The sequence below is a fragment of the Pocillopora damicornis genome, chromosome 4 (assembly GCF_964200805.1).
Source record: "Pocillopora damicornis chromosome 4, jaPocDami1.2, whole genome shotgun sequence".
In the NCBI taxonomy this organism is placed as follows: domain Eukaryota; kingdom Metazoa; phylum Cnidaria; class Anthozoa; order Scleractinia; family Pocilloporidae; genus Pocillopora; species Pocillopora damicornis.
In genome coordinates this window covers 21,390,958-21,414,882 of record NC_142673.1, presented here as the reverse complement: position 1 = coordinate 21,414,882, position 23,925 = coordinate 21,390,958, and the positions used below count along the sequence as shown (strand labels likewise).

The window sequence follows — 23,925 nt, the reverse complement described above, 5'->3', positions numbered from 1 at the left end:
AGACTTTGTGATCTATTTTTAGTTTGTTGGTGCAATCTTGGACCATGGTTAGGTATAAAACCCTTGATAGATTTCAATCAATTTATTTCCTAGGACTCACTTAGTACATTTGTAGAACTACTAACTCTCTAACTCTCTTTCTTCGTCATGGCAGGACCTTTAGTTTCTGTAGGACAATCTCCTGATCATAGTTCCCATTCGTTGCACGCTGGGTCAAGCAAAGGAGACTTGTCAATTTTGATACTGCCATTTACTTATAACCGACCTGTTTCCTACGATCTCAACAATGGTGATGTGGAGTCTACAGGCGACGATTTTGATTCATGTGACGAGGAAAACAACTACCCAAGCGAGTTTGATTTCCTCGATCAAAAACATGGACAGATCTGTAGGCGAAATGGTGAGAAAAAACTTTCCGTAGCTGTGAAGGCCAAAAGGAAATGTAGTCAACGGGATACTCGGAAGGTCATCTCCTCGTCAAAAGGAAGTTTTACAGGATCTGACGATTCTGACGTTGGCCTTACTAATAAGGAATTGCGGATCAGGGAAATAAGGATTGAGAATACGAAGAGAAAGCGGGAGAACAAGATCAAAGCAAAGAAACGGAAAGGGGTTACTGAGAAAACTGAGGTGCAGTCGGAGAAGGAGAAGAAACCTCTAAAAAGCTGTCTTAGAAAATCTGTAAGGAAGAACCCAGTAAGTGTTTGTGCCAACCAAACAGCCAATCCACCATCATTTTATAACAATTCTGACTTTATTCTTAATTCATACAACAACGGTGTTAAATTTGAAGATCAGTCATACATTAACTTGCTGATTGAACTTCAAAACCGTGAGATCACACCTGAGGATTACGACTTGCTCCTCCAGTTGGATTCCTCTGTTCAGCCTAAGACCTTATCTACCGCCCAAATTAAGAGACTGTCATCAGATAAAGTAACAAGTGAAATTGGTGACTTGTGTAGCATTTGCATAGAAGACTATGTCTCAGGGGATGAGAGAAACTTTTTGCCCTGTGGTCATCACTTTCATAGCTTTTGTGTAAAGACTTGGTTAGGTACTACATCAGATAGATGCCCCATTGATGGGAAAGAAGTTAGGTAACATTATCTTTGACAAACCCTTTTATGGGGAGTGGGTAATAACTAGCTTGAATGTAAGAATAGGATCTCGGGTAGAAAATGAACATACCCTTACACTCAGCAGTTTGATTTTGATGCATGCCCACAGCAACAATGCTTGCATGTAGTCATGACCTTTATTGTCACATACCATATTTTTGTATTGATTCTATATTTTTTATAATAAATTCTCTCCAGTATGTTCAGGCTTGTGCATAAACAACTTGGAAGTTGTAGACTTAAGTTGTATTTTTTTTTTCTTGTGAAACAAGGACAGTAACTTGTTTCTTTTTTTTATGCTTCTCTGTTTTTTTTTTTCTGGAAAATACTCTTGGCCATAAAATTAAAACTTAAAATTAAGATTAAAAAAAAAATATAATTTTGACTGACTTTTACTGGTTCAATGTCTATATTGCTGCTGTTGGTTGGTCTTGATGGTCTTGCAATTTGTATAACAATATCGAAAAAAACTGCAGCAAGAGGAGATCAGGCTATTTCTAACTTTCTGCTCACATTTAAGAAGGTTTACCAACTTCTGTGCAACTTTTATATCTGATAGTCAAAGGAATACTGTACTCCTGAACATTCATACTGATAAATCCTGAAAAATTCAGATCACATCTTCTCAGTGCACAAATCCTGACTGGAGTTTGTGTGTGAAGTCTGTTTCTCCTTGCAATCCAACATGATGTGAAGTGACATACATCACAAACATGTTATCAGCACTCTTTCACCATTTCAAAATTTCAGTTATTATCAATTTACTGTCTTCACAACTTGTATTCTGATACAAGCTGATGTGTTTACCATAGACTATCGCATGATACAAGCTTGCTCTGTACCAGTCAGTACATTATGCCCACCATTCCTGTAATCCTGGAGGAGAGGCAGTTTAGTTAAAGTTCTCTGTATTCATTCCCTGGTTCATATTGAATGTTATGCCTGAAACAGTAACTGTTTGGCTGCTTGGCTCTTTTCAGTCCCTCATGTCAAGCACTGATTTTGGCAGTATTTCACAATGTTCATGTACTTGCTCCACAATTTTTCTTGTGAGAATACTTTTTTATCTCACAAAAGCAAAACCAACCAGTAACATAATAACCATCAGGGATATGAGGAATTCTGTAGTGAAATGCCATTCTTTGTCATCTTGCTGAAAAAAAAAGATAATAAAAGAACAAACATCATGTAAGAGAATTTCTGACTATTTGATTATTTCAGATTTGAAAATAACCTCCAGGTTTCAGAACAAAAACACTAACCTTCAAAAAAAAAAAAATTCCTAATAGAATATTTCAATTTAGCTGGCTTTGTAAAAATTTAAACATTTACATGACCATGCATTACAATAAAATTGTAAAGTTGGTTTGGTTTAGAGTTGTCAATAAGAACAATAAACTTTTCAAACAAAATTGCAAATTTCACTCAGGACAATCAAGACATAGAAACACAATATACCTTCTTTTGTGGGTTTGGAAACTGTTCATGAAGAATGCGTTTCTCTGAAGTTTGATGTCTTTCATCTGACTGGGATCCTGAACAATGATCTCCCCTAAAATGGTGGACAAAACCCATCAGTCACAACATGATTGAATTTACCTTGCAAGAGCAGATGTAGATCATAAATTCCAGAAGCACACAATCTCGTCTTAAACACTGACACTGGACAGAGAGAGGCACTGTGAGAGAAATTTTCTTGTCCACCAAAAACAACACAATGTATCAACCATGGGATCTACATCTCAAAGTGCTCTTTTAATCCTTTACACCCTGACATTAGTATGTACTTTCTCCATACTATTCTCTTTACATTTCCTAAGGTGCTGTCAAGGAGAATTTGTGACCTCTCACGCGAAAACGTTCCTTACGGTTTGCCGTTTTGAAACGGATAGCCGTTCGTAGGCCGTTCATCAGCCGTTCGAACGGGATGGGATGCCGTTCGAACGGCTTGAGCTATCCGTTCAAAAACAATTAGGAGCCGTTCGAATGGCTGGAGCTATCCGTTCCAAATAGATTGGGAGCCGTTCGAACGGCTTGAGCTATCCGTTCAAAAAAAATTGGGAGCCGTTCGAACGGCTGGAGCTATCCGTTCCAAAAAAATTGGGAGCCGTTCGAACGGCTTGAGCTATCCGTTCAAAAAAAATTGGGAGCCGTTCGAACGGCTGGAGCTATACGATATAATTATTATAGTCCAAAACTATGTTTTGTTCTCGCCTCGCACGTCTGCCTCGCATGCCTCGCTGATTCGCTTTTATTGTACACACTCACATCAACGCAGCGGACAAAAATAATGGCACCCGCTTCTCTGTTAACTTAAAAAAATTGCTTGCACTCAAGGTAGCAAAAATTACTCGGCACATCGTAAAAATTGTCACTATAAATTGTGCCTGTTAGTTCCGAAGATACATGGTGGGGAAAGCGTCGCCTGTGTTCGGAAACGAGATGTTTACAAAGTCAATTAATGGCGTGACATTACGAATTCTGGAAATGGTTGCATGACAATTATTTTAAAAGAGAACGCAGACTATTACCGGCTTTTGTTTCTCCCTCGCGAAAACGAATTTGCTTTATTCTCAAAAGACTTATTATTTTCAAAACAGGATTAGAGTTATTCTAGGTTTTCTATCAGTTTTCAGATCTAAGCGGCGCGTGTCGCGTTTATCTTAACTACTGTCACTTCGTTCGAATGTTTTTGATCGGCCGTTCAACCGTTTACTTTGACCTTATCCGTTGAAAACTTCAGCCGTTCAGCCGGTCGAAATTTTCCTTCAGCTGTTCAGCCGTTCGACTTCAACCGTCCAAAATTTTTCTGAAGCCGTTCAGCCGTTCGACTTCAACCGTTCGAAATTTTCCTTTAGCCGTTCAACCGTTCGACTTAAACCGTTCGAAATTTTCCTTTAGCCGTTCAGCCGTTCGACTTCAACCGTTCGAAATTTTCCTTTAGCCGTTCAGCCGTTCGACTTCAACCGTTCGAAATTTTTCTGAAGCCGTTCAGCCGTTCACGGCATCCGTTTTAAACGGTTTCTCTATCCGTTTGTCATCCGTTCACATACCGTGCGTTCGACGGTTCGAACGGATACCGTAAGGAACGTTTTCGCGTGAGAGGTCACATTTGCTTAACAATCAAGAGGCTCTTTGGTTGGTGATCATTTCCTTTATTCTTGTGACCTTCCTGTGTAATTCAGGTGTGACATTGTAAGGAGAAATTAAAACTAGTCACTCTTAGGGGTTAAGAAGTTAACAGATCTGTCTAAGGTTGATATTGGTGTCTGTTCATTGTTTTTAAGGTCCTAGAAACATCTCTAGGTATGTACATACCTGCATGATGTGTCCTCCATGAGATCAAAGGTTGTAGAATTAGTCATTTCGATGCTATGAACACTGCCAAAGAAGTCAGTGACTAGAACCTTTTAAAAAAATGTTCTAGTCTAGTCAGTAGAAATACCAGTGCATTTCTTATTCTCCCCCCCCCCCCCCCCCCCATTAATTTTCTACTATTAATGTTAATTTAGTTTGAAAAGCCTTTGGTTACACTCATGACAATGGATAATTAATCCTGGGACAGGGGGAGAGGAAGTTGCAGTAACAACAACATTGTTTGTTTTGTTATGTAAATGCAAATGCAAACTATGCCAAGTTTGATAATCACTCTCTCTTTCTCAAACCTTACTTTACAAGACCAGCATAGTATCCCATTTAGAATTTCAATAAAACAGCAGTCAGAGAGGTTTGTGGATAGCTGGATACTAACTGTTCTACTAGTCTACTGACACTTCTCAGGGTCTACTGTGTTACAAAACAAATCTGCACATACAGTATATTTTTAAGTCATACTGGTAATTACAATGGATTATAAAACAAGTACCTTTTTAGGGTCTCTCTTAAACAAATCAGATCTCACTCCTGGAGTAGATATCACCAGAGCTGGTGTGGTATATTTGAACTATGTAGAAAAAATTGGCAGAGTTGAAGTTGTCTTAATAAAATGTTAGCATTTGATATAATTGAAAACAAACTTTCAATCATTCCATACAATGTTCTTGTAGTTTCCTCTATGAAACAATTACTGATATTTCACATCCAACCAAGTTTTATATTCATCAAGTCAATGTTCTTGTAGTTTCCTCTTTGAAACAATTACTGATATTTCACATCCAGCAAAGTTTTATATTCACCCAAACTTATCACTTGTGCAATGGAAGGAGAAATGAAACAGGAAAAGAGAATTCTTCTTTGCCTGAGAAGCTGTCCATATGGAATACCCCAAAATAAATTTTGAAAAAATGACTCACCAACTCTCCCACAGTGGCCTTGCTGTTGGGCTTCACACCTTCCAAGAATTGAAGCACATAATATGTATATCTGTCAATTACATGCACTCCAATGGCAGGGTCTTCGTGATGCTAGAAAAAAAAAACCAACAACAACAAAAAATTGACATGCAACAACATCTGAATAATCAGAACCCAAATTGCAACAAAGATCTCTACACTACAAAACGAAAACTTAATCATATAGTAACCAAAAACAACATGTTTCTCTATGCTTGAACTTCCTATAGGCATGCTGTAATCTTATAATTTATACAGACCATACAAATGTAAATGAGAATCAGCCACATAGAATTACTCCACTGTGTAAAATGTTCTGAGCTAAAATCACTAAAGCAGGTCAACTCTAGACTAACACAACAGTTAGCTCAGTTTGTTAGCACACTGCACCAGCCTTGGGGAATCACAGGTTCAAATCCTATTGAACTTTCCTAAAGAATTATTATTGTCATTATTTCTGCACGTATACTGTGCTTACCTAGTTCAAATATCATTGGTTCAAACACAAATGATTCATTTCATATCAAAATAAACTTACAGAAAGTGAGTCCTCTCCTACTAAGCTGCTGCCAACAGCTAGAATGTTGGGTGAGTACAATTTCTGAGTCATGGAGTACGCTTGACAGGTATCCACAATCAAGAAGACTTCATTATACCTGACAGCATGAATAAGTGCAGGTTAACATCAAGCATATAAAATAGATTAAAATAAATCAAACTGTTCTTTAGGCTTCACAAACTGTTAGCTCACAACAACATGATTCAAAGCAACTGTTACCGTCTTTTCTGCCACATTTGCTCAAAGGCATCTGCCAGCTCAATACTAGTTATCTCCTCAGCATCTTGGAACTTGAGAAAGCCATCACCACCATGACCTGAAAACAAAATCACAATAAATATGATTATTTTATAAATTCACAATTGCCATTAATCCAGTATTCCTGTTTTATAGAACAATTTAGTACCTACTCCTGTTTAGGGAGAGGAACTATTTAATTCAATAAAAGTCATCTGTCCTTTGTGCCTTGCTATGGAGAAGAATTTTAATTCATTGAAAGAAGACAAGATATAACTTGTACTTGGTATTTAACCCTTTAACTCCAACAAGTGATTAACATGTAACTTCTCCCTATAGTATCCATACATTATCCAACAAACAGGTAATGAGAACAGTCAAACTTATCAGGTGAAAGTTGCTATCCTGATCTGACACTTAATTCTCACAACTAACTTACAAGGAAATGTGTGGTAGCTAGAGGGGAGAATTAACAATCAGATCTTGGGATTTAAAGGGTTAAGGTATGAAGTTGGCATTTCATAGTAAGGGTACTAACCTGTCATGTATACAAGAATATTGCTTCTCTCATCAGAGAGAAGTCTCTTAGATCTTGGTACTCTGGATGGCAAACGACCTGTTGTGGAGCATTACAACTCACGTGTTAATTTCTGTATTTGTTCTTGGATTTTAATTACTTTCTATTCAAGTGGCCTAAATAAAAAAGAAACTAAAAAATATCTAGGAAGCAAAACTATTATGACATAAAGCTATTACCTGTCAATATTCTTATGAAATTTTCTACTGTGACCTGAAAAATTCAGATGCATCAATTAATCAACACACTTTAAGTAACTAGTATAACATCCAATACCATAGTGATAGCAAATAAGGTATTCTCCAGGCAAAAATATGAACTTCTTAAGTTCATTCACAATTCAGCTCACATAAGAGCCAACTTTATATGTTTCTGTCTGCTTATGTTTCACCTCATATCCTCTGTAATCAACTTCAATATCATCACCATATACATTAATATGCTGGTTTGCATTGTTGAACACTGTTCCTATAATTGTAAAAAGATAACAACAAAAAAGATCAAAGAATTTGAGAAAGATTTCTAAAGAAAATATAGATTGAAAGATGTAAACAAATTAACCTCAATATCATAAAAAATAAAAAAAGCAATCAATTATAGGAGTAAAACAGTTATTACAAGATTGACAACAAAGCTGACCTGGTCTTGGATTTCGGGCATTGCAAGCCATATCATCAGCAAGCATAACAATAATATGACTGTAAGGGCAATAAAACAACAGAAACATTTCCATGTAAGTTCTAATCAGCACAGTTTTCAAAAGGCTGTTGTTCTCCACTTAAACACTTTATATGATAAATAAAAACATTTTTTCCGTCTACTGGACATTTCATCTCCAAGGCCACGTGCAAGACCTACATCACTGGCACTAACATGTGTACACAAACTGCTCACCTGTCTGGGATTCCGAGCCGCTTAACACTTCTATACATGGAAAGAACGTTAGCCACGTGTCGGTAGTTGAACCAAAACCGCGAGGTACATACCTTGCAACGATAAAGGTGGAGAAAGATGGATTGAAAAGTTTGTAAGGAGCGTTTTCTAAAATTTACTGGTTACCCTTTAAATTAAGTTTTGCGATTGTATTGTTCTAAATAGATTTTCCTCTCACCAATACAGCCCAGTTGTTAGTGTGATCACTCTTGAGGAACTTATCAAAAGATCTTCCAGTTTGTGCTGCTATAAATTCTGAAAATACAGCTAGATAAAGGAGCACAAGAAATGACAGTCTTGCCGCCATCTTGAGTTATAGAGGCTTGCAAAATATGCTGGGTATTAAACGATCACGATCCGAAGATTCTTCGGGCTGAAATGTTCTCACCGATTTTTGATAACATTCCCTGTAGATTGTTTCCTTTAAGGAATAATTACGAATTAATTTTTTTGACGTACAATTTACCGCTATTTTAATTAATTTTATCCAAGAAAGCTTTGGCTGAAGTTGGGGCTGAAGTACCGAAGATTTCCGACTCGAGCAATTTCTAATTAGTCAATTATCATGTTGTCATAACAACGTTCGAACACCAGTCATTAGATTAAAACCTTCGATTGAAGAGTAGTTTGTGGAGACTGAGACTTTATGTAAACATTTAGAATTAAGACACGAATTATGACGGCGGAGGAAAGTAAAGAGTACATGGCGAAGACGGAGGTTCATCAGCTTTTTGAGGTACATTTGACTTATAGAGAGGCGCAAGAACCTGTGGGCAATATTTTTAGCTTTCCTACGTCGTTTACAAATTTCAGGAACCTCATTCACAAATCTAATTAAGGGACGCATAGAGTTCCAGATGATTTTAAAAATTTTAAATTTCCAAGCATAGTTGTTCTCTGGGATTAATCTTAGGCGTTGTGGTGCGCCTCAGGACTTAATTGCGCTCTTGTAGTGAATTAACTTTGCAAATCGCGCACAAACAGATAGCGTGTATTAGCAGCGGTTTAATCTCAGTAGCAGGTAAGAATCGGAGACTCATCGTCAAATTGACTGAGGTCAAATAAGAAGTGGTTCTGTCGACTGCTTTTTTTTCGTGAGATAAAACGGACAGGTTGTGCCCTCTGTAATCCGTGACACAAAAGTTCGATTTGGAACAGTTCGATTAGGATACATGATCGTCAATGTTTCTTTGTTTTACCTTTCGATCGTAACCTCTCAGAAACATTGCAAACTAATTAATTGTGGTAGCTCGATGTTTCTTTTGGTTTACTCGAAAAATATTGGCACTGACATTTGCTATATTTTATGATGTGGTCCTCATTTACAAAATTCATTTTATAAATGAGTATCGATCTGTTTATCCATTCTTCGGCAGCTGCCATTGTAAGCAATAGTGCAGCGTCTCTGAGGGGATAAATTAAGCCTCTTTTGCTGTTTTAAATATCTATTCAAAATAACAAAAGACGTCTAACAAAGGGGAAAGAAAATAAACAAACTGAATTTTACTATTCGTGATGTGTTGCACTGAACGTATGCATGTGTTTCCAGTATTGGATCGTTTTAAATATGCATTATGTTGATTCAGCTTCTAAAATATTCAAATGTATAATGTATATTTTATAGACGCACACGGATTTGAAGAGAAGTCTGTGTATTAATCACTTCCATTGCTCTGCTTGGTCAGTTGAAAGCCATTTGTGAAATTTGAAAACATGAAAGATTTTCAGTTAATATTTCAGCTATGAGTAGCAAGGTTCACAGGCAAGTGAGATGTAGTTGAAATGAGGTCTGGGCCTTTCTAGCCTCCGAGTACACGTGCCTTTTTTTATTCTCTGTTATTGTCCTAGGTAGCTTGCTTATATAATAAATATATTTTTGACCAAGCTTCAAGATGCCTTAAAAATGTTTCCAGGGAATTTGACCAATATCTTGATGCGAAAAGTGTGACAATTAGCATTTTTATACCTGAAGGGAATGCTGACTGGCTTGCTGTATCACAAACCTGAGGATCATTTGGCTTTCCTGGAAAATTGCATTTCCCTTGCTAAAACAGAAAAGGATATAAAGTGGAACTCTTTCCTTGATGTCAGCAAGAAGCCCCTGCCACCTATCCCAAAAACAGATGGTCCAATCAAGTCTGAAGCAGGAGATGAAATCCGCACATTTACCACTGAACCAGAAATGAAACAGAAACAACCACTTCCTCCAATTAATGGGACTGCTCATCCATCCATTGATGAAGACGACAAGGAGTTGACTGAGAAAAATATTTTGACATCTGAATCTGATGAGGAGGTGGACATGGAGTTTTCTGGTCAAAGGATTGTGTTTGTTCTTGGTAAGGGAATCAGTCATTAAAAGGTTACTGGATAAACTCGTTAAAAGTTTGATACCTTGATCATTCAATCAATTAATCAGAATGATTCATAAAGCTACTAGTGCATACTAAAAAAGATAAAAACCTCCACTTTGCCAATTTTCAGCTTTCAAGTTCATTGAATTAAAATTCTTCTGAATAATCATTTGTCATCTGTTTCATATGGAATTGAATTCTGATCTGAGTTCCACCTCTCTCCCATGTTTTTTGATCTGTGCAGTAGCCATGAGAAATGTATTGATCTGTTTGATTGTAGGAGGGCCAGGCTCTGGTAAAGGAACTCAATGTGCTCGAATTGTTGGGGAATTTGGTTATGTTCACTTATCAGCTGGTGACCTCCTTAGACAGGAGGTGGCAAAAGGAAACAAAAGGGGACAGATGATTGAAGATATCATGAAGGAGGGGAAACTTGTTCCTCAGGTAATTAATCATTTACATTTAATATGAAACAGAAAATAATTAAAAAAGTTAAAATTGACAGCACCAACTGACTAATGAATAAATAAATTATTCTCTGCTCAGTCATTCAAGAAAATCCCCATACCCTTCCAAAAAGGTTTTAATCATTTATAAACCTCCTCTTACTCTAAGGAAATTTAATTTCTGGTTCCAACCTTACTTCAAAACTTTGTTTTTGAGACATCCCTCTCCCTGGGGCATGATTATTTTCTGGAACCACCTTAGCTATAGAGTTGGAATAGAAATGAAATGAGTGTTTAAAATTTCAATCAAACAGAAAGTTTACCAAAGCATAACGTCTAAAATTAGCTGGTTCATCAGCGGCATGTATGTTGTCATCTCAGCATGGATAGTCTATCATAATTAATATTCATTATATGTTTATAACATCTAAGGAGATCACAATTGAACTGTTGAGAGATGCTATGAGACAACACAAGGATTGTCCTGGATTTCTCATTGATGGCTTTCCAAGAGAAATACAGCAAGGATTGCAATTTGAGCAAGAGGTTAGTCTGCCTTGGTTGAAGTTTATATACACACTTATCTAAATTTACTAAATCAGGCATCTTTTTGTCATATTGAATTTTTCACCATTTTGGTTGTAAATACCTGTATGACCAACTATGAGTTATTTCTTTGGGACTTCTCAGAGAGAACAGTAGGAAAAGAGTCATGCAACACTTGTTTTACTTTCACTATTTTAAAGTGGCACCCAAATGAGTGAAAAAACCTCCATATGAGGACCTTGAGTTGACAACTTGGCCCCATAAAAATTCACTTGGGCTGCATGCAGGTATCCATCAACCATCTCTGTTATGGAATTTTTTCCTTTTTTGCTGTACCTTGCCGAGCTCTTTCAATACCAATTGCATACCATAATAATAGTATGGAGATCCTTTGCAATCATCCTATTTGCACTGGAAGCTTTCTCAATTGTTTTACTATTGCAAGTTTTCACCTTTTTTGGGCAAACCCAAGGGTCAGAAGCACACCTAGAGCCCTCCCCTCCCTCATACCCATAAAGATCTCTTGGGGGAAGGGGACATGCATTGAAATTGTGTTAACCCAAACATGAGTATCTTGCATCTAAATATATAACTGAAGAAAATTTTTTTTACTAGTCTGAGTAGAACTACATACCTCTAGTTATACCTCATCTGATGAGACTTTGTGTTGTTGCTTTGCCAGGTTGTGGAAAGTGACTTCCTCCTTTTCTTCGAGTGCAGCGAGGAGGTCATGGAACAGCGATTACTTAAGCGAAGTGAAACTAGTGAGAGGCCTGACGACAACATCGAGACGATCAAAAAGCGTTTCACGACGTTCGTTGAGAAGACGTTGCCTGTTATTGGGCATTATGAAGAGCTCAGCAAAGTGAAAAAGGTTGGAGCCTGTATGTCATATTCTAATGATTTTTTTCCGTTTTTCAGTTATTTTGCCGACGAAGGGTTGTGTTTGAAAATCAAAGATTTTAGCTCGCGGTGTTCAGTTAATTTTCTTTGATAGAGAACTTATGGTCGAATATAGAACGAAGCGGAAACTTTCTGTTTCTGGAAAGTCTCAAACAGCGCACAACTTGAATAAAACTGTATAGCACTTACAATTGAATTTTGAATTCAGATTGATGCGAATCGTAGCGTGGATGAGGTCTTTTCAGAAGTGCGAGCTCTATTTGGGGCATTACCTCCAAAGCAAGTGCAGAAAATTAGGAGAAAGAAGAAGAAAGTTGCTAGCAACGAAGAGGAAGATGAATACGAATTTGTAGAGTTCTCTGGCCAAAGGATCGTCTTTGTTTTAGGTACTGCAGCTCATATCTAATTTTCAATTTTGGGCGTGTCATGAAACACGTTCTCCCATGTGTTTGCAAATACCGCGTATGAGCTTCTTGTTGTTCTCCTTTCAGGTGGTCCTGGGTCTGGTAAAGGAACTCAGTGTAGTCGTGTTGTGGAGAAGTTTGGTTATACTCACTTATCAACAGGAGATTTACTACGAGCGGAGATCGAAGGAGGCGGAGAAAGGGGACAAAAACTTGCTAAAATAATGGAGGAAGGAAATCTTGTTCCACAGGTATGTCTTGCGAGCCAAAGCCCAAATTTCTGCCCAAGTAGACTAGTTATTTCATAATATTACTCTATTGCATTATATTTCACCCCATCCAAAGGTGTTCTACCTCGGTTGCTTGATTCTCGAATTCCGTGATCTCTTCATCCCTATCATGAATAATTAAGGCATGGGAAGAAATGAAATTTGAGAGTCAAACCAGCTAGAGACATTTTTATCTGGAAATGGAATTTTTCTGCATCATGTGTAAAGCTGGATTTTTGCGGAGTCGATGGTGCAGATCGTGTAAAATTTTAAAAATGGTAATGGTAAGGTACGCAGAGATGGGAAAGGCGTGGTAATTTTCCCGATCATCAAAGTAAGAATTTGGGACATAGTATTCTGCTCAGAGTGTTTAAGGAGGATGCAAGAGAGATTTGGGGGCTGCTGAAAGAGAAACAGGCTAGAGCTACAGTCAGTTTGACGAGTCTCTAATTCACTATTTTTTTGTTTGTGATGCCTAACGAGGTTGAATGGTTGCGGTTAGGTTTTCTGCATGTTTTTTTAAGCAAAAGAGATGAAAACCTATAAAGCAATTTGATGGGCAACTCAATTTCACATTTTGCTTCTCTGGCGAGCTTCCTAACCTCATAGTTTGCTTTGTTGTGTTACAGGAAGTAGTTATTCAACTTTTGAAGGATGCCATGTTGAAGCATCCAGACTCACCTGGATTTCTTATTGATGGTTTTCCTCGTGAAATTTCTCAAGGCGTACAGTTTGAAGAAGGGGTAAGTCATTGGACAGGCCGAGTATATAATCTCAATCTTGGGACCCACATCTGAGTTCGGGCCTTATTTCAAGCGTGTGATTACGGCCTAGAATTGAAGGAAAATCAGAATCCAAACGAACTGAATTGCATTATAGTTTCCTTTACCCTCGGTGGCTCTTCTTGTTGGGGCCTTTTTACTCGCATTGTGCGACATGCACCTCAAAAAGGATACCCATAAATTGTAGTGCGGACGAGAGGGGCTGGTGACGCATCCTGCATGATACAGATCTCTTCCCAATCGAAGACCTGTTCAATTCTGGTCTTAAGATCTTTACCCGTACCGCACGAAATAACGTACTGCTAGCAGTCTTCATTGTGCTTGTCAATTCTGTGCTTAACGCAGGATATTTTGTACTCAATCTAGCCACTGACAAACTGAGCATTTGATCATTTTTTTTGTTTGCAGGTAGTACAGTGCCACTTTATCCTTTTCTTTGAATGCAGTGAGGAAGTCATGGAAGAGAGACTTATCAAAAGAGGAGAGACCAGTGGAAGGGTTGATGATAACGCGGAAACAATAAAGAAACGATTCAGGACTTTTATGGAAAAGACCGTGCCAGTACTGGAGAAATATGAACAGCAAAACAAAGTTAAACGAGTATGTTTAGTGGCGAGAGATAGCAATATCTGTAAACAGTGTAGGAGCGAAGAAAAAAATCTGAGTCTCGCATTACTGTTATTAGTCAAAACCACAACAAAATTCTTTAACTTGATTATCACCTGCCGATTTGAACGGTAGGGGAACAGTTTACACTTCAAGCTTGCATTATGTATTTTTAATTTATCGGTAATACGTCCAGTTCTGTGCGCAATTATATTCAAATCACAAATCGCGGTACACTGAAGGTGGTCTGAACGCGGTTCTGCCTCCATGAAAGAAAAATTGTCTTTGAGATTTGAAAGTAATTGCTATTAATACATTTTGAAGTTTAGATAAGTGCAAGATTTCTGACCCGTTATGTTGTACTTTATATCTAGGTGGACGCCACACGTTCTGTAGATGAGGTCTTTCTAGACGTTTGTGCAATTTTTGGAGACCTCCCCAAACTTGAAAAGAAGAGAAGAAAGAAAGGTAGACCTTTTTTATACAAGTCTAAAAAGAAAAGCGAAGAAACTTATTTATCGCTCTACGTACAAGCTAAGGGAGGTTTACACTAAGTGATGCGAAGAAAAACCTTAGTGATTTCAACAACCCACGAAACAATATTTAACTGTCAGAAGGAACCAGTGAGAACATTAAAATGATCCCATATGAGAGGCGTCAATCGTAGGAAAATTTGATTTTTGATTGGTTGCGAACGTGGCGCGTCTTTCAGACCAATCACAGCGAAGAGAAGCAACACCAATTCAGTTTAGATCTACCATAGTACCTCCACAGAAAAGCTCAAAATTGATTGTTTCCCAAGTTAGAGCAATTCCTGAACACTTTGATCACTTCATTGGATTGGCTCTGCTGCGTAGTATTATTTCATGAAGTTTTCTTTGCGAGACTGACAAGGCGCCAAAGCTGTATATGAAATAATGAAGTATCTTTGTATCTGATCTTCAACCTGTTTAAATATTTTCGTAGTTAAAAAAGCCGAGAGTGGTGATGATTCCGAGTATAACGAGCTTGCCGAAGCCGTGGACGACTTGTCCCGAGTAGTGGACGGAAAGCCGATCAGGTTAAGACGAAAGAAGAAAAAGAGGAAGGAAGAAGAAGACGAGTATTCAAGAAACCCTGTATTTGAACAGCCGATTGTTGCCGAAGAGTTTATTCCGCTAATGGACGACAGTATTGCGAAAACCGATGGCAAGGGATTGTTGAATGTTCGGGTTATATTTGTCATAGGTGAGCCAAACTGACAATTCAGTATTGCATTTTTCAAGCCTAGTTTCATCACTATCAGTCCTCATAACAGACTTAAAATGAAAGGGTGTGTGTATGTATGGGCGATCGAACGTTAATTGCGGGTTAGTCGGCACAAAGAAGAAACAAGCTACATACGGTACGTGGTGGAGTTTTTCTCTACCAATCTTCCATGTTGGTCCTGGGTTCAAGTTCCCCAATCTGTCACCCAATGGCTCTATTTTCGACCGCCCCTAATTTAGCTCGGCTCCAGTAAGCGTTACGTAAACAAGCGAACTTATCCGTCTTCTGCTAGCTCAGGTGTTAAATCGGTCTATGTTTATTAAAGTGATTATGTAAATGCTTCTCACTGGCCGTGAAAGGCCCGTTTAGTAGAGTGGTTAACTTAGTAATTCTAAAATGTATTATTATTACTGTTAACTTTTGTTTGTTATTCACTTTCCTTTGCTGATTTTGTGCTCAGGTGGACCTGGATCAGGCAAAGGAACTCAATGCCAGCGTATTGCTGAAAAGTTCGGTTATACCCATCTGTCGACAGGAGATTTACTCCGAGAAGAGGTCCAATCTGACTCACCAAGAAGTAAGGAGTTGATACAAATCATGCAGAAAGGAGAACTGATTCCTACGGTTAGTTATGGCTATTTTTGACAGTTCATGTCGTTGACTAGTATGTATAATGGCTAACAACATGAATATAACGAGGTGTAGGAAAATGAGAACAACGATACGACTAAGGGGAATTTTCAGATCAAGTCCAGGCAAGGTTGTGGGACTCGAGGTATTTGAAGGGAAGTAGATTCCATGTTGGAAATCGTTTTAGGCGATTTTCTACCCTAAGTTAAGGGCATCTTCCCGGAGTGTCGAAAGAAATGCGGAATTGTATTAGTCTTTCTTTACTTTATCCAGTCATTGGCCTAGAAAACCCGTGCCACCCTTTTCACTGATCAGATGCAAAACTTTGGCGTCGCAGCTCGTTTTTACTTGTTTTTACTTTGAGTCCTGATTTGCTCCTTGTAGTGTTTTCCTTTGTCCTGTTTAACCTTTATGAACACAATAGTTGTAATTCAAAAGCGCTCTGAGGTAGTATTTTTTGTTTTCACAAGAGAAAATTACGCAGAGGTGAAATGTTGCAAATAAAAGGCGCTTTGTGCGTGCGATCTTGGAAGACAGGGAGACTACGCACAATGTAATTGTGTGCAACTAATGTTCACTAACCAGGAAGTTTATCTCGGTGCTTTTCAGAGGGTGATTCTGGAGTTATTACGGGTTGCCATGGTGAACATTCCGAACACCAAAGGGTTCATCGTTGATGGGTTTCCAAGGGAAATAGAACAAGGAAAAGAATTTGAAAACGAAGTGAGTATGGCAACATTTTTATTGTTGTGCATCGTGTGGCTTAAAACTGAGTTGCATTCTATTTCATTAAATAGATCGCGGCGTGTGAGTTTGTGCTATACTTTGAGTGTTCCCCTGACACGATGAGACAGCGGCTTCTGCAGCGAGGAGAAACAAGCGGTCGCGTTGATGACAATGAAGAGACGATCGTCAAAAGATTGAAAACGTTTGATAACGAAACAAAGCCAGTCATTGAATGCTACGAGGCTCAAAACAAAGTTAAGAAGGTGCTAATTAATTGTTATAGTAGAAATTTATGAGATGAATGGTTTTGGCCAATAATCTGGATGCCGAAAATGCTCATAGGTCGCTTTTCTTTTGTTCTCGTGTGCTCTGTGATTGGTTCATTGATATAAACTTCCCTTCACCGAACAAAACCAGTTACAGCGAGCTAAAAACCAAGATCTTTCGAGAGTGGCCTGGACACATGCTAATTTTGTCGACTTCCCATTGGGTTGTTCTGTCATTGTTACCGTAACTCAAGGGAACATTAGTCACCTTCATCGCTCTGACGAAGGACTAACGCTAGAAACGTCAGCCTTTTAACTCTTTACGGTGGCCAATTTACATTATCAGTTCAGTTGATAACACTTAATTACCTGTTTTACTCGCCCACCGACGCAGCAACACAGTTTCTTTAGAAACTTACACCTTTATTTATTAGTTACCTACACTCCTTCACTTGTGTGAGGATTATTTTTTAATTGTTAGTTTTACATGGGAATTTCATAGATATTGGCCGAAGGTTCACCTGATGAAGTCTTCACTCAAGTCAGTAACATCTTTGAAAATCTTCCAAACCGCAAAACAACATCACTTCACGACTATGACGTCACGTTTATCACAGGTACTCTGATCCGTGATTTCTTTGTAGTTTGTACTGTAGAAACTCCGTTCATCATTATCATCATTATATTCACCTTAATATGACTGTTATTATTATTAGAATATTGTATTAAATATTATTACTATTATAACTTTTATGATGATTATTGTTATCATTAACTCCAACATATACCGTGGTGTGAGCCACAAGAAACAATACCACAGAGATTGGTACTGCTCACTAGTTGTACAGCCTATACACAGAAACACATCGTGCAATCGCTAATCAACCAAGTGATATATTCAAAAGGGGTATTGTTTGTCGCCTTAGGTCCGCCCGGTGCGGGAAAGGCAGACTTGGCTCGAACATTAGCTGACGCGACAGGAAGGACACATTTGTCGGTTGGTCTCATCTTAAGAGAAGAGGCGAAACAGGAGACAGAGCAAGGCCAATCGATCAAGGAAGCCATCAAGACGGGAATGTTAGTAGCTACGGTATGCAGATACGCTTTGGTTTTTGCATTGGTTACTGCAATTTTTAATTGAATGTCCATAATTGTCCATAAATTCGTCTTCTAATGTACACTGTTTTTGTCGAGAAACATCGCGCTATTCCCTCGACCAATCGGATGCGAAAATAAACTTAAAACGCGGCTTGGTTACATGCATTTACTCGCACGTAGAAAAGCGCACATGTAGTTATCTTGAGTTCTTATTGGCTTCCTGTGGTTTCCTTTTCCCTAATTGGCCGATGTGATCGCTTTGATTTAACTACTTTCAAATAAAGAGAAGATGCGTTTACGTTAACGAATCTAGCTTTTAGCCGGCAGTTAATGTTACAGTAAAGGAGCACAGTCCCTGAAGTTTGAGACACTTTTCGCTACTAACTACTAACAGTAAAAGGAACAACAGGTGACAATAAATGTTTCACCACTGAGGAGGTCAACTTCGATTCTCAACAATTAGCTAAGCTGAAAATGTGAAGCCGATCTTTTCAAGATTATCAACTATGGTGTATCTACACTGCACTGTTAAATGTTGGGAATTGAAAACGTTAACACTCTTTAAGCATACTAAATACCTCAACACAGTTTTGTTTCTGATATTTCTTAATTTAATTCAGTTCCTTCAGACGTTTAGAGGAGATTGCAATTTTCTTCCATTTGCCTTTTAGGATCTTGTGTTATTACTTTTGACAAAGATGCTTGAGAAAGAAGAAAAGAATTTGAATGGTTACTGCATAGACGGCTACCCACGAACAGAGGAACAGCTCGATCAGTTTAAACAAAAGGTAAGAGTAAGTATCAGCCTAATCAGCTCGCGTCGGTTTAAATTTTACCGTCTAACGTCTGTCGTCAGTTCACAATTGGCATGTTCCGGGCGTTCCGTTAATAAAAAGGGCGCAATGGAAGCCCACAACGTTTAAGAAATAGATTCCATGTTGGGGCCGTGCGTCTGTGCAGTAGTAGATCATAAGGTCAAAATGTGGAAAGAACAAAAAAGTGGCTCACGAAGCGCAGCCAAGTGTGTCACGGCTGTAACCCCGTAGCAGGAAAAATACTTTTGAAATAAGCAATCTGGTTTACAACATACTTCGAGGACAATTTCCCGCCAGGCACGAAAAGAAATAAGCCGAAAGGTGACCTTACTCAGAGGGAAAGGACAACACCCATGAGGGGTACATAGCTTAAGGTTTCTCACTTTGATTAATTGAAGATACAACAGTGATGAGATGACTTTTTTCTTATTTCATTATTTTATCGCAGGTGTCCGATTATAACAGAGTAATTTTTATAGAAGGCGAGGATGCGGAGATTGAGCGAGTTCTGAAGGAGAGAGGAGAAGCCTCAGAGAGAGAAGATGACACAGAAGTCATATCGAAAACAAAACTGGAGGTTTACAATGGAAACACACGACCAATAAGTGATAGTTTGGGAGACTCTGACAAAGCACTTAAGGTTTGTACTTGATGGTCACGGTCAATTTGTCTCCTCAGGTTGATAATGTTAGCATTTTTTCTGGAAGATTCCACGCATTTCGTCGCACAGTACATCCCACATATCGTATTCCCTTTTCGACGATTTTACGTTACAAAATTCTTAGTGACAACTGGTTTTAGGAGCGTCGGTAGGATTTTTCAAAGGGTGAGAGTGGGGTGGGGTGGGGTGGGGTGGGGTGGGGTGGGGTCAGACCGAGTCACACCCAGGACCTACCTGACTGTCATGTCTACGTTCACCCTGAGTTTCAACGAAAGCGAATTTTGTCGGATGACCACTTAGTGATGCAGATTGTGTGGATTCTTCACATTCGCGCTGTTTCGACACCTTAAGGTAGAGGTTTGAATACCGTTCACGTAAAAAATTACCTTATACAAAGGGGGAAGGGAACCATAGTTCCTTCCCCCTAGTTACGCTCTTTGGTCTCTTTTGTCGAGTTCTGAACTTCAGGGAGCGTGGGTCGATAATAGAGTTCGTGCCAAGTGTCTGCATTTTAGCGCCCCACTAATTGAGGCAAATGGAGCAATAGACCAGATTTCATTTATTACCCCCTAATAGCTTGGGCGACTCAGTTGACCGGGAGATCGGACAGTAGAAACCACCCGACTACATCACCCAAAACCTCATAACAATGAGTCTCATTCTGGTCATATTCTATGTAACCAGAGCGCTTCGTGAGAGAGGGAGATAACGTTAACTACAGTACTCTCGATCGCAAAAATTGAGAGTTGGCGCCATTTTAAGGAGATTTTGCGTGACTTCACTCATACCCCGTGGTTTACCGTGTTCTCTTATATTTATTTTCCCTTCTGCAGGTTTCTGCGGCCCTACCTAAAGAGGAAGTAGTGGAAAATATCAGATTGAAGCTAATAACAGTAACAGAGTTGTCATCCTAGGAAAAAAATCCGGCGCTCAAATACTATATGTACATATGTGTAGATTGCGAATTTGACACTCCACTGCAATACACTCGGTACATACTCGTTAAAACTGATTTATACTATATCTGTGAATCACCTTCAATCAATGCAAATCATGAATGCTCATTTCATCGAAAGAGGCGGAAGAGTCTTCGAACACTCCCTTGGTTTCTCCCAGAGGTTGTAGCATTGGTGCTGTTTTGTTTTTAATTTTTTTATTTCCAGTTGAATACGTAGAAAACAGCTCAACATAGAGGTGTTCGTGGTCCTCTTTGAAACTCACGACAATGTGGTATTATTTATCATTAAATAGAAACTCGGTATAATTAATCTGAGTGTTGTATATCAAGAGAATATATATTATAGTCTCTTGAGACAAATACTTCAGAGCAATGGGGTACATCTTGGTGCAGTGACATGGAAAACAAAGGCCGTAAAGTCACGCGCAATGTGAATTGGGCTACGGGAAAATGTAGCTTAAAGAGTGAATGGTCTGAATTAAAGTCTGTTAAAAAGTTTTTTCTCTTTCAGCTCCCAAAAATTATCATGTAGATAACTTTTAAATCAATTTGTATGAAACGAATCAAAGCTCAGCAATGGAACTATAGCCGAAAGAAGGGTAATTTAGTATCATCAACTGAACTGATAGCGTAAATTGGCCACTGTAAAGGGTTTAAAAGCTGACGTTTCGAGCGTTAGCCCTTCGTCAGAGCGATTGGAGGAATTGTGGGGTGTGTGTGGGTTTCTATGCAGAAAATGGAGATACGCTTTTGGTAGAATATTGTTGGAATATGGTGACGAGAAAACAAGAATGAATTGGTTGAATGAAAAGCGCTCGTAGATAACATGGAGATTAAGAGTACCGATTGTAAGATAAATTTTTGTTCTAGGGTTTTGCGGCTTTCCAAACTGCCAAGATGTAGGGAAAGGCCGCAAACTGTCATATGTTGCTTAGAGTGTTTAGGGAGACAAAAGTGTCTAGCGACTGATTTTGATGTGTCTTTGTCATTTCTTTCTACTTCGCAAAGGCCTACTCGGAATCGGTCACCTCGTGGTCTTCCTGTTTCACCAGTGTATAACCTTTTACAATAAGTGCAAGTTATGCAGTAAATAACACTGGCGGAGGTGCACGTAGAATGAGCAGTGACCTTAATCATAGTTAGTAGTAACTATGCCTTAATGGATATCTTGGGTCCCGACATTTTCTCTACGTTAAACGGACAAGTTTTGCATCGTAAGTGAGCTGATTTGAAAGTTCTTGGTTGGTCACTGGTTTGAGTTAAACTTCTGACCAAAAAGTTGCCTATGTTTTTGTCACGTTTGAATGAAATAAGTGGAGGTTTCGAAAAGATGTTACTGCGTGGTTGTGAGTGTGAAACGTGAGAATGAATGGAATGCAATCAGTATTTCCCCTCTCAGCCGTTTGTAGTGCTGACTGTCGATCAATTTGTTGGGCGCGGTGGTGGCCCGCTTGAACGACAGAAACAGGATAGCCACGTTAATCGAAAAACTGGCCTTTGATTTGACGGAAAAATCAGAGTCGTCACTACATGAACGGCGAATTCTGAAACAGTGAAAAAGGTATGGAATTCTTGATGCGTCATGAATGCGAAGATGAATACAACAAGTAGCTATGTGAATCTGTAGGTTTGTAGTAAACACTAGTGCATAGACCGTTGCCGTCAATTGAAATTTTGATGTCTAAAAAAGCTAAAGAAGAGTCGGAAATTTTCCAGGTTTTTTTAAGAGCCGGGTGATCAGGTTTGGGCTGTGATATTGACAGAAAATTTGGTGTTAGATAAAACCTACGGAAATATTAGTGAAGGTGGGTCCCACTTTAGCACCCATGTCCACGCCATTGGTTTGTTTGAAGTAGTTGCCACCGAATGAAAAGCAATTGAGTGTTAGCACTAGTTCGGCTGGACGGAGTAGTCATTTCAGAGCTAGGTTCCTTAACAGTGCGTCGATCGAAAAAATGTTTGAGGGCCCTGAGACCTTCGTCATTAGGGACCGGTCATTATTTATCGCCTGGGGGAGGTCGGAGTATTTTTGTTGTCACATCGGAGCATTTACCTGATCCCCCCGTAGAGTATCTAGTTTTTTAGAGATCCCCCCTTATCGGTAGTGGAAAGTTTCATGATCCCCCCCCCCCCTTTTCTCCCAGCCACCGCGAAATAACTTTTTGAATATGCAAGTGATATTTTAATAGTGGTACTTACGTCTCATGGACCTTGAACCACAACGACGACTCAGCACCAGAAAAGAAGCCGTGGGAAAAATATCTTCTTCCCAACCCACACACAGAAAGGCTGAAATTCTACAATAGTGTTGTACCGCAGATTTATGAATCTTCATTCGTGAGTAAACAAGCCGGTTTCAAACAGTATCTCCTCGAGCAACAGCAAATGCGTTGGCAGTTAAACACAAAGATAAAAGCCCTTTCCGATAAAGAAAACAACTTGCTTAGAAACGAGAATTGGGGAGTGTGCCAAAACATCACGAAGTTCATGTCAGGCGTGGATGGATGTAAGGGCAGTGGTGATGTCGCGAAGTGTGAGTCCTCCTTGACCACTGTCAATGAGGCCTTTAATTCAGCATCCGATTTGCTCTCATTTATCGACAACAGACGAAAGAACCTTTATACAGAAGAGCATACCTTAAGGTCGTTTGCAAGTGATGAGCTCAAATATTTCCAGGAAGCTCAAGAGCGAGTGAAGGCCATACACCAAGAGCTGCAGAAAGCCTCCAATGCGCTCACGACCACCCTCATGAGCTTGAAGAGAAAGTTCCCATCTCCCATGGGGAACAACGGCCAATCCCGAAGAAAAAAAGAAAACAAGAGAAAAGTGAAAAAAATCAAGGAGAAAAGGTTGCATCAGCGAGCAGCAATTCTCCTAGAAAAACTTACCTCAAAAGAGGTAGCTAAAGAGGTTTTCGATTCACTCGAAAAGAATACTTACAAATGTGTCTCAAGTATTAATGCAGGATTCACTGCGAGATTTGTCAAGCGTCTCCACCTGGATCCTCTGCTATGGCTTTTGGAAAGAGGCGTGTTTGAAACAGAGCTGGCACGCAATTTGAAAGTGGTAGTGGCCAGAATGAACGAAGAGAATAGCAGTAATGGTGCTGAAAAAGGGTCAAGTTCGGGCGAGGATTCAGATGAATCTGACGAGGAGACTGTGCAAGAGCCAGTGGAGAGGGCTGCCGAAGATTCTGACACGGAAGCGGAACAAGATACAGCCTCACCAAAATAAACACTTTTTTATTTGTTGTTTTCATTCGGCCGCGTATTAAAATAATGAAAGTTTATGATTTTAGATTACGATTCTCTATAAAACAAACTGAAACGTTATGAAACAATTTTGAGCAATTGTAAGTATTCCATTCTCAAAATCTTGATTACCTTTCTAATTTAGATCGTGCCTGAATAAAAACGTGTATGTTAGACTACGATAGTGATTCTTTTTTACAAAAT

General features: G+C 39.0%; 3 protein-coding genes across 4 annotated transcripts; 2 read left to right on the top strand and 1 right to left on the bottom strand.

The window, feature by feature from the left end:
• Window positions 1-30: 30 nt before the first annotated feature.
• On the top strand, window positions 31-2,486 carry LOC113671697 (uncharacterized). Its single transcript, XM_027187949.2, has one exon. It carries the CDS (start codon window positions 148-150, stop codon window positions 1,102-1,104), a length of 957 nt encoding a protein of 318 aa, XP_027043750.2. The 5' UTR covers window positions 31-147; the 3' UTR covers window positions 1,105-2,486.
• LOC113671702 (GPI-anchor transamidase) lies at window positions 1,207-8,279 on the bottom strand. The gene is made up of 13 exons (XM_089202491.1): window positions 7,937-8,279; window positions 7,720-7,811; window positions 7,465-7,523; window positions 7,217-7,293; window positions 7,005-7,038; window positions 6,787-6,864; window positions 6,231-6,327; window positions 5,991-6,108; window positions 5,414-5,524; window positions 4,987-5,064; window positions 4,440-4,528; window positions 2,580-2,673; window positions 1,207-2,274 (listed from the first exon to the last, which is right to left on the bottom strand). Exons 1-13 carry the CDS (start codon window positions 8,063-8,065, stop codon window positions 2,185-2,187), a joined length of 1,146 nt encoding a protein of 381 aa, XP_089058617.1. The 5' UTR covers window positions 8,066-8,279; the 3' UTR covers window positions 1,207-2,184.
• Window positions 8,280-8,336: 57 nt separating this feature from the next.
• Window positions 8,337-20,968, top strand: LOC113671683 (adenylate kinase isoenzyme 5). Of its 2 annotated transcripts, none has more exons than XM_027187933.2 (19): window positions 8,337-8,494; window positions 9,731-10,097; window positions 10,393-10,556; window positions 10,991-11,104; window positions 11,787-11,978; window positions 12,216-12,393; window positions 12,499-12,662; window positions 13,310-13,423; window positions 13,871-14,062; window positions 14,443-14,536; window positions 15,035-15,295; window positions 15,777-15,940; window positions 16,556-16,669; window positions 16,744-16,935; window positions 17,441-17,555; window positions 17,865-18,028; window positions 18,708-18,824; window positions 19,300-19,491; window positions 20,346-20,968. In XM_027187933.2, exons 1-19 carry the CDS (start codon window positions 8,435-8,437, stop codon window positions 20,424-20,426), a joined length of 3,039 nt encoding a protein of 1,012 aa, XP_027043734.2. In that variant the 5' UTR covers window positions 8,337-8,434; the 3' UTR covers window positions 20,427-20,968. The 2 variants fall into 2 exon arrangements, with proteins under 2 accessions (XP_027043734.2, XP_089058611.1); XM_089202485.1 differs by lacking the exon at window positions 8,337-8,494 and adding an exon at window positions 8,661-8,779.
• Window positions 20,969-23,925: the final 2,957 nt, after the last annotated feature.